This window comes from Microtus ochrogaster, chromosome 21 (genome assembly GCF_000317375.1).
Source record: "Microtus ochrogaster isolate Prairie Vole_2 chromosome 21, MicOch1.0, whole genome shotgun sequence".
Taxonomy (NCBI): Eukaryota; Metazoa; Chordata; class Mammalia; order Rodentia; family Cricetidae; genus Microtus; species Microtus ochrogaster.
The window spans coordinates 2,727,555-2,742,171 of NC_022022.1; the positions used below are offsets into that span (position 1 = coordinate 2,727,555).

General features: G+C 47.9%; 1 protein-coding gene across 2 annotated transcripts in view; it reads left to right on the forward strand.

Annotated features, from left to right (window-relative positions):
• Positions 1–379: 379 nt before the first annotated feature.
• Positions 380–14,617, forward strand: part of Tars2 (threonyl-tRNA synthetase 2, mitochondrial) — an 18,948-nt gene continuing 4,710 nt past the window's right edge. For both annotated transcript variants that reach the window (XM_005356961.3, XM_013349860.2), the window contains exons 1-14: positions 380–565; positions 1,802–2,150; positions 2,369–2,565; positions 4,824–4,947; positions 6,106–6,230; positions 6,852–6,969; positions 7,065–7,129; positions 7,338–7,416; positions 8,810–8,956; positions 9,306–9,404; positions 9,786–10,003; positions 10,693–10,855; positions 11,180–11,317; positions 11,493–11,570. In XM_005356961.3, coding sequence (XP_005357018.1) covers positions 2,070–2,150; positions 2,369–2,565; positions 4,824–4,947; positions 6,106–6,230; positions 6,852–6,969; positions 7,065–7,129; positions 7,338–7,416; positions 8,810–8,956; positions 9,306–9,404; positions 9,786–10,003; positions 10,693–10,855; positions 11,180–11,317; positions 11,493–11,570 — 1,632 coding nt within the window. In that variant the 5' untranslated portion in view covers positions 380–565; positions 1,802–2,069. The remainder of the gene's footprint in view (positions 566–1,801; positions 2,151–2,368; positions 2,566–4,823; positions 4,948–6,105; positions 6,231–6,851; positions 6,970–7,064; positions 7,130–7,337; positions 7,417–8,809; positions 8,957–9,305; positions 9,405–9,785; positions 10,004–10,692; positions 10,856–11,179; positions 11,318–11,492; positions 11,571–14,617) is intronic.

Sequence of the window (14,617 nt, forward strand, 5' to 3'; positions counted from 1 at the left end):
CTCTACTGCAGCACAAGTTACATATGTGATGATGTGGTAGCTGATCAATCAACACCAGCCCAGTGCATTGCACATGATAAATGTTGAAGGATGAGTGTAAGGAGCTGTCATCCAGGGTGGCATCTCTCTGTGATCCTAGCAAAAGGACACAGTAGAATTTTTTTTTTTAATGTCAAAAGGTAGAGTTTCCAGTACATACTTAACTCAATGGTTATTGAGTGTCTACCATTTTGTTGCCTGTCTCTGTTACAGCGTCACAAGAAAACCTTGTTCTGCCATTGCCATTCTTTCTAAATGCTACTTAAAACACTGTGCTCTCACCACAAGAATGCACACTCAAAATCTCTACAGCCTTGTCTCTTTCTTTGTATTTCAGGATGTCTAAGATATCAGAAGATGGAGCCCCAGAGTGGGCTATGATGCAAGTCAGCTGCCATCCCCAGACAGAACTTTGGGCCTCTCTGGAAGCCTAAGTTAAGCAGCTTTTTCTGACAACTCTTCCACAAGACCCCTTGATCCTATCACCACTGCAGTCTGGGAATGGACTAAGCATCCTTACCCCCAGGTGAGGGGACCCGAACAGGCGCTAACAAGTTCCCTTCCTTTTATGCTTCTCCACACATCTGACCATGTTTCTGTTTTTACTGTATAAAGCTAACTAAATATAGCTAGCCCTGTATCCTAGATTGAATGGTGAGGAATAAAAGATAAAGGAAGATGAAGGCTGGAGTAGTAATAAAAGGCACAAAGCTTAGGTGAGGAACAGAGAAATGCCTCTAAGGTGATCAGGGGGTCAGCTAGAGGAAGGACACGGAATGCTGGAAGCGTGCAAACCTGAAATTCATCAGCGCCTTTTTTTTTTAATTTTATTTATTTGGTTTTTTTGAGACAGGGTTTCTCTGTGGAACTGTCCTGGCTGTCCTGGAACTCACTTTGTAGACCAAGCTGGCCTTGAACTCACTGAGATCCACCTGCATTTGTCTCCCTAGTGCTGAGGTTAAAGGCCTGCACCAACACTGCCCAGGTCATCAGCACTTTTTGACCTTAAACTATCTTCTGTGATTTTTCAAATTCCATTTCTGGGACCAGTAAGATGGCTCATCAGATAAAGGCACCTGCTGCCCAAACCTGGCAACCTAAGTTCTATCCCTAGAACCCACATGATGTGAAATCACAGAGCTGCCTCCAGGAGGGTGGCATCTGCAGGAGGGTGGCATCTGGCCTCCACAGCTCTGCTGCCTGTGCCCACAAACATACTTCATACACACACAACAATGACAAATTAAAATTCACATCTAGCTGTGTCTTGAAGTCCCTCCACCACGAATGACTAGGAAGGGCCCAAGGAATGGCTTCCACCAATTGTTCCGGTCTTAGAGTTGTTATATCCAATGGTAATAGCAGCATGTTGCTGCTGGTGCCTCTTATTACAGTATACCAAACATTGAGAGTTTAACTATTTACATCAGGTGTGCCTCAACAACTGGAACAGATATTCCCCCACCCCTGACAGGGTTGCTGTCCTGGAACTCGCTTTGTAGACCAAGCTGTTCTCAAAGGAGTGTGCCGCCACCACCCAGCTGGGCTGGATATTTTTCTTCTAGCTTTATAGATGAGAAAATCGAGATTACAGAAACAGTTCACCAAAAACTACTTAGTACCAGTTCCAGGATATACACTAGATGTTTAATTTCAGTGTCTGTACTCTTGTTTCCTTCCTGCTTTACGGATGTCTAAAAATTTATGATTAGAGGAAAATGACTAATTTCCACTCCTGTTTTTCTCTCACTCTTGCTCTCAGAAGGTCTGCCCTTGTCCTAAAAGTTGGGCACCTTCCTGTCACTTTGGGCATCAGGTATGTGCCACAGCTTTCACCTTCCGGTCAACCGGAACCTTTCCCGGAACGACTGCAGCAGTGTGGACGTGCCTCGGCGGATATCCTGGGGGTGGTACCTGACCGAGTGGCGGCCACTTTATCCAATAGGAGGGGATATTGTTAGCTCAGCCGCCAATGAGGACTCTGGTGAGAAAGCGATGATCTGAGCATGGAGGCACCGACTTGAGGCAGCATGGCTCTCTGTCTGAGGTGGCGTCGGCTCGGGCTCCCGCTGCTGGGGTTCCGCGGCTGCGAGCTGCACACAGTGCATGAGGTACGCAAAGCTCCTAACCGTCCAGCCCAGCAGAGTCCAGAGTGCAGGCTGTCCAGCCTCCCCATACCCTGCTGCCCCACTCTGAAATGTGCGGTCCCCATGAACCCCCAACCTGACGCCTACTGTGAACTTAAACATCCACAACCCCCACCGCCCCCTTTGCGGAGTAGTGGAAATACGGCCAGAAATAACTTCCTAATTTGTGCCTTTCTCCTCAGGCCTCTGTGCTGACTTCTCCCCATTGGCTGGCAGAGCGATTTGCCCTCTTTGAGGAGCTATGGGCCGCTCAGGTGAAAAGGTTAGCGAGTGTGACACAGAAGAAAGCCCGGGCTATTAAGATATCACTTCCTGAAGGCCAGAAGGTAGATGCTGTTGCGTGGAACACAACCCCTTACCAACTAGCCCAGCAGATCAGGTATCAAGCCAACCTCTACTTACAAGAATTATTTTTTCTGTCCATTATTTTCTCTGCACCTGGTCAGGGAAAGAAAACAGTTTTTTTTTTCTTTGTTTCCTGTCAAAAAGGGTAGTCTTGCCGGCGGTGGTGGCGCACGCCTTTAATCCCAGCACTTGGGAGGCAGAGGCAGGCGGATCTCTTGTGTATTCGAGACCAGCCTGGTCTACAAGAGCTAGTTCCAGGACAGGCTCCAAAACCACAGAGAAACCCTGTCTCGAAAAAGCAACAACAACAACAAAAAAAAAGGGTAGTCTTTGGTCAGGGAGAGGAGGTGAAGTCATCTGAGTGGTTGCCACACAAGCATAAGGGTCTGTAGCATATGCCCCCCCCCATAAATGAATGAAATAGTATTTATTTTATTTTTATTTATTTATTTATTTATTTATTTATTTTGGTTTTTTCGAGACAGGGTTTCTCTGTAGCTTTGGAGCCTGTCCTGGAACTCCCTTGGTAGACCAGGCTGGCCTCGAACTCACAGAGATCCGCCTGCCTCTGCCTCCCGAGTGCTGGGATTACAGGCGTGCGCCACCACCGCCCGGCATGAAATAGTATTTTAAGTTTAAAAATAAAAAGGGTGGATGTGGTGACATGTTCTTGTAATCCCAACAGATTCCTGTACTGTCTGGACAGCCTCCCACCCTGCTGGGGGAGCTCCTTTGCCAATGAGAGACTCTGTTTCTAAAAACATGGTTAATGGCTCCCAGGGAAGAATACCCCCCCCCCCAAAGAAGCATCTTTTAAAAGAAAAAAAAAATTGTTGGTGTGGTGGTGCGTACCTTTAATCCCAGCACCCATGGGGCAGGTGGGTCTCTAATGCAAGGCCAGCCTGGTACACCATAAGTTCCAGGCAACCTGGGCTGTGTAGGGAGATCCTGTCTCCAAAATTTTTTCGTACAGATTTTATTTATTTTTTGTGTTTAGTATGTTTCCCTGTCCTCGTGCTCACACATGTGTGCCTGTGCATGCCCACACACATGCATGACCCAGTGCACAGTGGAGGTTAAAGAACAACTTTCGGGAGGACGTTCTTTCCTTCATCAGACTTGACAACAAGCACCCTTACCCCTTACAGACATGCTCGGGCTCCATGTCTGAGCTGTCTTGACTCTTCTGCGTCCACTTCCTGAGTTCTGACATTAGAGGTGTGCACCACCATTTCTAGTTAATAGAAGACTGGGGATCAAACCCAGGTCTGTTTGCATGCAAGCAAGCTTTTACAGACTAAGTTAGGTCTTCTACCCATGCTTTTTTTTTTTTCCCAAGTTCAAGGACAGTTTATTTGACTTAAAGAAAAAAACCTCCCACCTGGCAGTGTTGGCACAGTTCTTTAATCCCAGAACTTGGGAGGCAGAGGCAGGTGGATCTCTGTGAGTTTGAGGTCAGTCTGGTCTACAGAGCAAGTTCCAGGACAGCCAAGAGTATGCAGAGAAATCCTGTCTCAAAATATGAATAAAGCCAGACAGTGGTGGTGCACAACTTTAATTCCAGCACTGGGGAGGCAGAGGCAGGTGGATCTCTGTGAATTCAATACCAGCCTGGTCTACAAGAGCTAGTTCCAGGTCAGGCTCCAAAGCTACACAGAGAAACCCAGTCTCGAACAACTAAAAGGAATAGAGAGAGAGAACAAGAACCTACCTGCAGGGCAGTCAAGCTGTAAGTCTTAGCAGCTGCCTGAAGAGAACGAGGAGAGGAGGGGCAAGGCCAGGCTGCTAAGTTGTTGTGGAAATCAGAGAAAGCATGCTTACTGTCTACAGAAGAGTCATGAGACCCAGCCACACCTCATGGTGACTCAGGGCCGTGTTTACTGTAGTCTTGGCTGGCCTTGAGTTTATGAAAATCTTCCTGCTTAAGCCTCCCAAGTGCTGGATTACAGGTGTGAGCCACTATACCCGAATAGCCTTTCTTGCCAAATTTGGTGGTAGAGGCCTATAATCTTCACATTCAGACAGTGGAGGCAAAAGATTCAGAATTCAAGGCCAGCCTGGACCGTATAACAAGACCTATCTTTAAAAGGGGGTGAGGCGTCCTTGATAATTTATCTTTGTAGTTTCTGAGTCTCTGTCCTTCTGTTATCCATTGAGCAAAGGAATAGTAAGTTTTATTGTACTGGAAGCTCATTTCACTTAACAAACATAAAGCTCCTGAGATACCTGCCTCTTGTCCTTGTGGGCTGTGACCTCACTCTTCTCCATCGCTCCTGCCCTCGCCTGCTGCAGCTCAACACTGGCTGGCACGGCTGTGGCTGCTGAAGTAGATGGAGAGCTCTATGACCTGGAGCGGCCCTTGGAGACAGACTGCCATCTCAGATTCCTGACCTTTGATTCCCCAGAAGGCAAAGCGGTAAGTTTCTTCCACATAACAAGAACAGAACCTAATTAGCTAAACGATCTTTAAACTGGAAATTCTAATTTTTACTTATGTATTTTGGTTTTTCAGGATAGAGTTTCTCTGTGTAACCTTGACTGTCCTGGAACTCACTCTGTAGAGCAGGCTAACCTTGAACTCACAGAGATCCGCTTGCTTCTGCCTCCCCAGTGCTGGGATTAAAGGCCTGCGCCACCACCACCTGGCGAAATTCTAATTTTTTTTGCCTCAGTTTCTCAGTTTGCAACTGAGGAGACATGCCACAGACTATATTCACCATCTGATCAAAGCTGGAAGCCTTGATGAAGGCATTTACTTAGCATTGTTCTGTTGATCAAACAGCTTGTGTGCTAGTGAAAGGGAGAGAATGAGCTGGGAAGCAGAAGGGTAACGTGCCTTTTCAACCTCCGCAATTCTTGCATACACACAGTGCAAGTCACCCATGATGTGTGCTCAGTTCTCATGGGGTTCCATGACTGAGCACAAAACCTAGGTGCTTTGTTCATTCCGTGTCAGCTCAGATATCATAGAGCTTGCTTACTAGGATCCAGAAAAATGTATTTCTTTTGTCATCCAAATGTGGACAGTGAACAAATCCAAGAATAGTTCCATCACACTAGATTTCTGGACTAGAAAGAAGTGGCACCAGAAGGCAGGCAAAGCAGAAGCTGCGGATGGCGAATGGATGAAGCCCTGGGTTGTAGCGACACACATACACACACAAGCAACAGTGACAGCAGTCGCCAACCGTAGCTTTCTGTCTGCGTGTGCCAGCACAGCCAGTCAGGAACCACTAGTATATCAGGAAACTCTACAGCACAGAAGGCCAGTCTAGAAGAGGGTGTCAGATCCCCTGAAGTCAGAGTTACAGGTGACTGTGAGCCACAATCTGGGTGCTGGGACCCAAATCTGCTTCACCTACAGGAACAGCATCCTTGAGCATTGGAGCGTCTCTCCAGCCCCCTTTAGACAACTGTTTACTGTGCAGAAGTCACTCTCAGAAACCTAGACTCTCCATTTTGCAGCAGGCAATCTTAAGACAAGTGCTGCAGCTTCTCAGCCAGCTCCGAGGAAGGCAGCAGAGCCGGGACCTAGCTAGCAGTTGCCGAGCTCATTTTGGTCCTGTCCCTCCAGGTATTCTGGCACTCTAGTGCCCACGTTCTGGGCGCAGCAGCTGAGCAACAACTGGGTGCTGTTCTCTGCCGAGGTCCAAGTACAGAATCTGGCTTTTACCATGATTTCTTCCTGGGAAAAGAGAGGTGAGCCGTCCAAGGAAGGGGATTGATTCTGGGGTGGTTTCCGGGGTCTCAGAGCAAGTGCAGTTTCGAGGAGAAGCTCTAGCAAGCTTGTGTTCTAACTCTGCTGGAACCCCCCTCTTCCAGTCCGTGGGAGTTTATTACTATTGTGGTCTCATTCCTCCGGCTTTCCTTCCTTCAGCATACACTGTCTTTCTGCTCCTTCTCTCTCCCTTTCTCATTTTTAGCCTCCTGTCTTGCCTATAGAGTGCTTGCCTAGCATGGTCACAGACCTGGGTTCAGTCTTCAGCACCATGCACACACAAAATAATCTATGCTGTTGTTCTGGTGCAGCCCTTTGATCCCAGCACTCAGGAGGCAGAGGCAGGCGGATCTCTGTGAGTTCAAAGCTAACCTATATGGTCTATAGAGTGAGTTCCAAGATAGCCAGGGCCACAAAGAGAAACCCTGTCTTGAAAAGCAATCCAACAAAAACTATACATAATTTCCGATTTGTTTTTTCTGAGTTTGTCTTTGCCAGTTAATTATAGATTTCTTCGTCAAAGGGCAGAACTTTACTCCTTAGCTAATGTGTCATGACTCGGGTTGTCTCTGAAGAAACAGGTCAACAATTCCCTTTTCCAGGACAGTCCGGAGCCCAGAGTTGCCCCTTTTAGAACGGGTTTGCCAGGAGATCATAGCTGCAGCACCGCCATTCCGGAGGCTAGAGGCTTCTCGGGATCAGCTTCGGCAGCTCTTCAAGGTGAGTTGGCAGTGAGGGAAGTTTGGTGAGACTTGAAGGAAAGGATGGCTCCAGGATGCCCTTGTAGCTCCACACGCCTTTCTGCCTTCCTCTAGGATAACCACTTCAAGCTTCATCTGATCGAGGAGAAAGTGACAGGCCCAACAGCAACAGTGTATGGGTGAGCCTTGTCAAGAGCAAAGAACTGGACTAAAGGAAGGGTGATGGCTGGCAATCTGTATTGCTCTAGAAAAAGAAGTGGGAAGAGGAATTTGCTTTTACTCTCTGTTGGCAAAACAGCTTCTGTATCAACACCCCTTCTGTCAGTTGAAGCTGAACTAAACTGAACAGGAGAACCTGGAAAGCACTAAGAGGCCTCTCTGTCTCAGGTGTGGCATGTCAGTGGATCTTTGCCGGGGCCCCCATCTGCGGCACGCTGGACAGATTGGAGCTCTAAAGCTGCTGGCGGTGAGCTGACGGTGTGATTAGACGCCCTGCTCTCGGGAGAGCGCTGCAGAGCCGAAAGAAAGCCCTCTGCCCCTTCTCCGCTTGATGACTATGAGGGAATCTAGGAGGAAGACAGGTTCCCCCATTCTGGAATCTCAAGGTTTCATGGCAGGGTCCAGAATTCAATTAAGACTCCCTAGTCTGGGTCTGGATTAAGGGAAATGAAGCAAGATCGTTACGGGGTCATATGAGGAAGGCATTGTCGAGAAGGACCATGTCTGGGAGAACAGGTGCTTCTGTTGGACAGATACCAGGGAGATCACCCAAGGCAAGGGCATTCCATGAAGTGCTCTTCCTACACATCGTGGTACTGCATGGGATGGAAGGTAGCAAGAGACAGGCAGATGTGTAGAAAAAACCTCCTGAAAACTTAGTCATGTACGTGATCTTATTCTGTTACTAGTGAGGTGTGGCGTTAGCCAAATCTCCTTACCTGCTGCTCCTATCTGTGAAATGAGACTGACTATTCCTGTACCACTGGTACAGCCACACCATAGAAACAAAGTCAGCTAGCTCAGGACAGCGTTCAAGAAAAAGGCTTATTGGGGCTGGAGAGATGGCTTAGTGGTTAAGAGTACTGACTGCTATTCCAGAGGATCCGGGTTCAATTCCCAGCACCCACATGGCAGCTCACAACTGTCTGTAGATCCAGTTGCAGGGGATCTGACACCTTCACACCAATGCATATAAAATAAAGTTAAATAAACCATAAAAAATTTTTAAAAAAAGAAAAGAAAAAGGCTATAAATTGTTGGTTCTTTCAAACTAGACATGTTAATACATGCCTGTGATCCCAGCACTTGGGAAATGGAGGCAGTAAGATAAGGAATTCAGGGTTATCCTTGAGTGTTACATCACATCTGGGGTCACCTTTGACTACCTGAGGCCCTGTGTTAAAAACAACAGCGAAGGTTCTTATTAACACTGTTGAAGCGCAAGCAGGGGCATTTGAATTTCATACGGCTAGGCGTAGATGGGTGTGGAAGTCTGACTTCTCTAGCAGCTGTCTGGAGTTCTGATAAGGAAAGGTGGACAGATGGACATTTGGTTTTTCTCCTAAGCAGTGATTTATTAGGAGGTGGAGCCTACTGTAAGGTGCTGGTGGGGCAGTGGGAATGTAGAGAAGAAGTGCTGTGTGAGACTGCAGCTGACCAGGATGTATAGAAGATACAACCCAGGTCACCAAAGGATGGAGAAGCCATCCTGCGGGTACTTGTGGAAGGAAAGCACTCGGAGGTGAACTGGTCTTCAGGTGGTCACCTCTGACACAAGAGCAAGAGCATCAGAGATTTGACAGAAGGTCGGTGTCTCCGGTCCTTTTCATCTTCTTTTTGATATCCTCTGCCTCTCACAGAACTCCTCAGCTGTGTGGAGGTCCTCGGGAGCTCCGGAGACACTGCAGAGAGTGTCAGGAATTTCTTTCCCCAAGGCAGAGTTACTGAGGAGCTGGGAAGCCTGGAGGGAGGAAGCGGAGTTGAGAGACCACAGACGCATTGGGAAGGTACAGAGAACAGAAGAGGGGAGGATGGTGACAGGGTGCAAGGTGAAGGGATGTGATGGGAACTTTTTGTTGGTTTTGTCTTGATTTTTGTTTCAGTTGTTATTTCTCTAGACAGTCTCATGTAGCCTTGCTGGCCTCCCGCTGTAGCCAAGAATGACCTAAACTCCTAACCCCCCTGCCTCTACATCCCAAATACTGGGATTACAGGCTCAAACAACCACACCTGACCAAAGAATGTGATTGTGAATTTGCCCAAAGATTCAGTCAATGCAGGGAGCAGCTCTGTCATTTGCTCCTTTAGTTCCAATGCCCTCCCCTCTTTGAGTGACAGGTACTATCCTTTTCCTAGGAACAGGAGCTCTTCTTCTTCCACGAACTGAGCCCTGGGAGCTGCTTTTTCCTGCCCCGCGGGACAAGAGTCTATAATGCCCTGGTGGCTTTCATCAGGGTAAGCAGAGCACATGTGCAGACGAAAGCCATGTGGGGACTAGAGGAAGCCAAGGTCTTTGAGTTTGGCTCAGGCATGGTGGCATGTGCCTGTAGTCCCGGACAGAGAGTAAGCAGAGGATCATGAGTTTGAGGACAGCCTGGGTCGCATAGCAAGATCCTGTCTCAAAGGAAAAGAGCGTAAACCTGTAATGTTCTGCTGACTTTGAACAAGGTATTAACTGTTGTGTGGTCTGCAGGGAAGCAGCTTAAAGGGTCTGCATGGTGTTTAATCGCTTGTAGCTGTGGCCGGCGTGGTCTGAGTCCCTGAGAGAATCACAAAGCTCGTGTTTCCTCTCCTCTCAGTAACACTGACTTATGGTGTCTGTGTTCACTTTTTCAGGCCGAGTACGCCCGTCGTGGTTTCTCAGAGGTGAAAACTCCCACACTGTTTTCTACAAAACTCTGGGAACAGTCAGGACATTGGGAGCATTATAGGGCAGACATGTTTTCCCTGAAGCCCCCAGGCACTAATGGTCCCGACAGCTCTCAGAGTGGCCACCCTGCCAGGTGTCCCAAAGACACGCTTGCTCTCAAGCCCATGAATTGCCCTGCACACTGGTGAGTTGGGAGCCAGGAAGCCTGGTTCCTCCAGGGACTGGGATAACAGGTCACAAAAATGTAAAGTAATATAAAGTACCTTGGAAAGAATATCGGGGCATCTCATTTGGGTCTTGAATCTACTACAGGTAGATTCAGTATTTACCCGAGTGAATTTTGGGAAACTATTCCATTTCTTGGGCCTTTTTTCGTTAGCAATATTGAGACTCTGTACCCATCACAGAAAATGGACACAGTAAATGATGCCTGTTCTTACGTGACTGAGAGTTTAACTTTTTTTCATCTTCTTCTAGACAGGGTCCGACTGTGCAGCCCTGGCTGGCCCCAGACTCACTACATAGACCAGGCTGGCCTCACACTTAGAGACCTGCTTGTCTCTGCCTGGTGGTGTTAAGGCATGCACCACCGTGCCCTGCCAAAATGTGGCTGTTGAGCAGACACTCAGGATAGGATTGGCAGGACCCAGCGGGAGAGTGCAGAGGGAAGGGTGAGCACTGTAGACAGCAGCAGCAGTCTCAGGACTGGAGAGGCAGAGGCCAGCCTATGCCACACGTCTGAATTTAGGCCAGCCAGGGCTGCATACTAAGACTTTGTCTCAAAAAAAAAAAAAAAAAAAAGAGTAGGAAAAGGAACAGCTAGCCATAGCTCCTTTTCCCTTTGGCCCTAACTTTTTCCCATCCCAACTTCAGCCTCATGTTCGCCCACCGGCCCAGATCCTGGCGGGAACTACCTGTGCGGCTGGCTGATTTTGGAGTCTTGCATCGTGCTGAGGCCTCTGGCGGTCTGGGAGGATTGACACGGCTATGGCGCTTCCAACAGGATGATGCTCACATCTTCTGTGCACCAAATCAGGTGACTTTCCTTGTTCTTCAAATGTGTTAACTTCCTCTGCCTTTTTATGTAGCCGAGAATGATCTTCATTTGAGTGCTGGGATTACTGGCGTGTGCCACCATGCCTGATTTATACAGTGCTAGAAATCATGCGTGCTAGCCAGGCAGTATACCAACCGAGCCGCATCCATAGGCTTCGGGTGCCTTTCTTATACTGTAGTATAGCTATCCCTCTGGTCCCGGTCCATCACCACTACCCCACCCCTGCCCTGTCTTCCTTAGAACTACCTATCACCTCAGATTTCCAGCCGGCATCTAGCTGACATCCTGACTTCCTGTCTCTAGCTGGAAGCAGAGATCCGAGGCTGCCTTGATTTTCTCCGATCTGTTTATGCTGTTCTTGGTTTTTCCTTCCACCTGGCTTTATCTACCCGGCCGTCTGGCTTCCTAGGGGAACCTCACCTATGGGACCAGGCTGAGCAGGTGAGTAGGAGAAAGGGAAACCAAGCAGATAAACCAGTCTGCCTTGTGTGTGTGGGGGGGGGGGGAGTAGCCCAGGTCTTCAGAGAAACGCATGAGCTCTGGGTGTTAATTTTCATGGGCCAGCAGGTTATCTTGCTAATGTCTCCTTCATACTCCTCATCTTGCTCTCTCTAAGGTCCTACAACAAGCCTTGGAGGAATTTGGAGAACCCTGGGACCTTAACCCTGGAGATGGTGCTTTCTATGGACCTAAGGCAAGCTGGAACCACACTTAGGAGTTGTATTTAGTCTGTCTTCTTTAATTAAGTTGTATCTACAAAGAACTGCTTTAAAACTTGTGTAGGCCATAAAAAAACAGTGCATGTCTGCCCTGTGGAGCTTAGTGCTCCCTGAAGGCCGAGCTGGGTGAACCAGCCTTATCAACCCAGTGGAGCCATGCTGTGTAGCGCTGTGGAAGCGCAGGGGGTGCAGCAGGACTCAGTCTAGGGAAGCTCCTGCGGGAACTGGGTCCCGGGAGGGAATGGCGTAGGCATCTAGAGGTAGGAGGATGGGGTAAGAACTCACAGAGCAAGTTAGAAGAGAAGAAAGTATAGGGCAAAAAGGCTGTTAGGAGCCGGGCGGTGGTGGCGCACGCCTTTAATCCCAGCACTCGGGAGGCAGAGGCAGGCGGATCTCTGAGTTCGAGACCAGCCTGGTCTACAAGAACTAGTTCCAGGACAGGCTCCAAAACCACAGAGAAACCCTGTCTCGAAAAAACCAAAAAAAAAAAAAAAGGCTGTTAGGAGCCTACTATGGGCACTGGGCTATAATTGTAGGTACTTGGGAGGTTCAGAAAGGATCACATGAGCCCTGGGATTTGAGGCCAGCCAGGGTAGCAAACAAAGACCTCACCACAAAACCAGGACAATAGAAATAAGGCTCAGTGGTAGAATAACTTGACAAGTTGCACAGGCTCTGGATTTGATCCCCAACAATGCAAGAAAAAGAGGCAAGGCCCTGAGGTCGCCTTGTTGGATGTGAGGCCTGCTTGTTTCCTTGGGTTTCTCACGCTGTGAACACAGATTGGTCTGGAACTTTATTTATTTTTAGTTTTTTTTAATGTTTGTTTGTTTGTTTGTTTGTTTGTTTATTTATTATGTATACAGTATTCTGTTTGCATGTGTGTCTGCAGGCCAGAAGAGGGTGCCAGATCCCATTATAGATGGTTGTGAGCCACCATGTGGTTGCTGGGCATTGAACTCATGATCTTTGGAAGAGCAGACAGTGCTCTTAACCTCTGAGCCATCTCTCCAGCCCTGAACTCAGGACCTTTGAAAGAGCAGGCAATGCTCTTAACCGCTGAGCCATCTCTCCAGCCTGTATTGTTCTTTCTAAAGATTTGTTTATTTCTGGGGATTGGAGAGATTGCTCAGCAGTTCAGAGCCCTGCTTTTGCAGAGGACCCACGTTCTCTATGTTCTCCTATTTGCTGACTCACAGCCATACGTCCTAACTCCAGTCCAGGGATCTGTGCCATGCATGTGCTACACATATATACATGCAGGCAAAACATACATTCACATAAATAAAAACAAAATGTTCTAAAATTTTTTTTGAAGGTTTATCTTAAGTTGGGCAATGGTGGTGCACACCTTTAATCCCAGCACTCAGGAGGCAGAAGCAGGTGGACCTCTATGAGTTCAAAACTAGCCTGGTCTACAGATTGAGTTCCAGAATAGCAAAAAAAAAAAAAACCCTCTCTTAAAAAAAAAGATTTATCTATAGCCAGGCATAGTGGCACACACCTTTTATCCCAGCACTCAGGAGGCAGAAGCAGGTGGACCTCTATGAGTTCAAAACTAGCCTGGTCTACAGATTGAGTTCCAGAATAGCAAAAAAAAAAAAAACCCTCTCTTAAAAAAAAAGATTTATCTATAGCCAGGCATAGTGGCCCACACCTTGAATCCCAGCAGCAGAGGCAGCCAGCCAAGCATGAGTTCAAGGCCAGCCTGGTCTACACAGTGAGTTTCAGGCTAGCAAGGGCTACACAGTGACACCTTGTCTTTGGAACCTGCGTAGTGAAAGGCAAGAACCAATTCCCAAAAGTTGTCCTCTGCCTTCTACATCCTTATCCCATACACATACACACAAAGTAAATAAATGTAAAAAATTTTATTAAAAAAATAATAATGTTGGTACACACCTATAACCCCAGCACTCAGGAGACTAAGATAAGAGGGTGTAGAGTTCAAATCCAGCCTGAATCATATAACAAAACCTCTTCTCAAAATCCTAGGCAAAAAAGAATGGCTCTTAGTCAAAGTTGGTGGCCTGATGTGGTGGTGGCTGCTTGCCTTAATCCAAGCACTTTAATCTTGGGAGGCAAAGGCAGGCGGATCTCTGTGAGTTCAAGGCCAGCCTTGTCCTCAGAGCTAGTTCCAGGACAGGCTCCAAAGCTACACAGAGAAACCCTGTCTCGAAAAACCAAATGAATGAATGAATGAATGAATGAATGAATGAATGAATAGGGGGCTGGAGAGATGGTTCTGAGTTAAGAGGGCTGTCCAGTCATGAGAACCTGAGCTTGGAACCCAGCACACGCTTAAGCTAGCTGTGATCTCACAAGTGCCCCTCACCCCAGTGCCCCTCACTGGGACTTGCTAGCTACCAGCCTAGGTGGGAGGAGATCTCCAGGTTCAGGGAGAGATCCTGCCTGTCTTAGGTTCATTTCCTGCTGCTGTCTGTGACCAAATGCTCTTGACAAAACAACCTAAGGGAGAAAGGGTCTATTCTGACCCCCAGTTTGGGTATAGTCCCAGTGCAGCAGCTGGACTCTCTGCCCCCATAGTCAGAGAACAATGGATGGGCCCAATGCTTAACTTTATAATCCAGGACTTCCTCAGGGAATGGCCTCACACGAGTTAACCTGAGTGAGAGCATCCCCTACAAACATGCTCAGAGACCTATTTCCTAGGTGAGTCTAGGTCTTGTCAAGTTGGCACCTGACATTAACCATTTTCCTGAGACAGTAGAAGACACAGGGTAAGCCTCTCTAGCCTTGTGCACATGTGTATGCACAGGCACACACACATACATTACACACACAAAAGCCTGGTGGTGGCGCAGGTCTTAATCTCAGCACCTGGGAGGCAGAGGCAGGAGGGTTTCTGTGAGTTTGAGTCCAGGCTAGTCTTTAAAGGGAGTTCCAGGACATCCAAGACTATGTAGAGAAACCCTGTCTGATAAAAAACAAAAAAGAAGCCGGGCGATGGTGGCGCACGCCTTTAATCCCAGCACTCGGGAGGCAGAGGCAGGCGGATCTC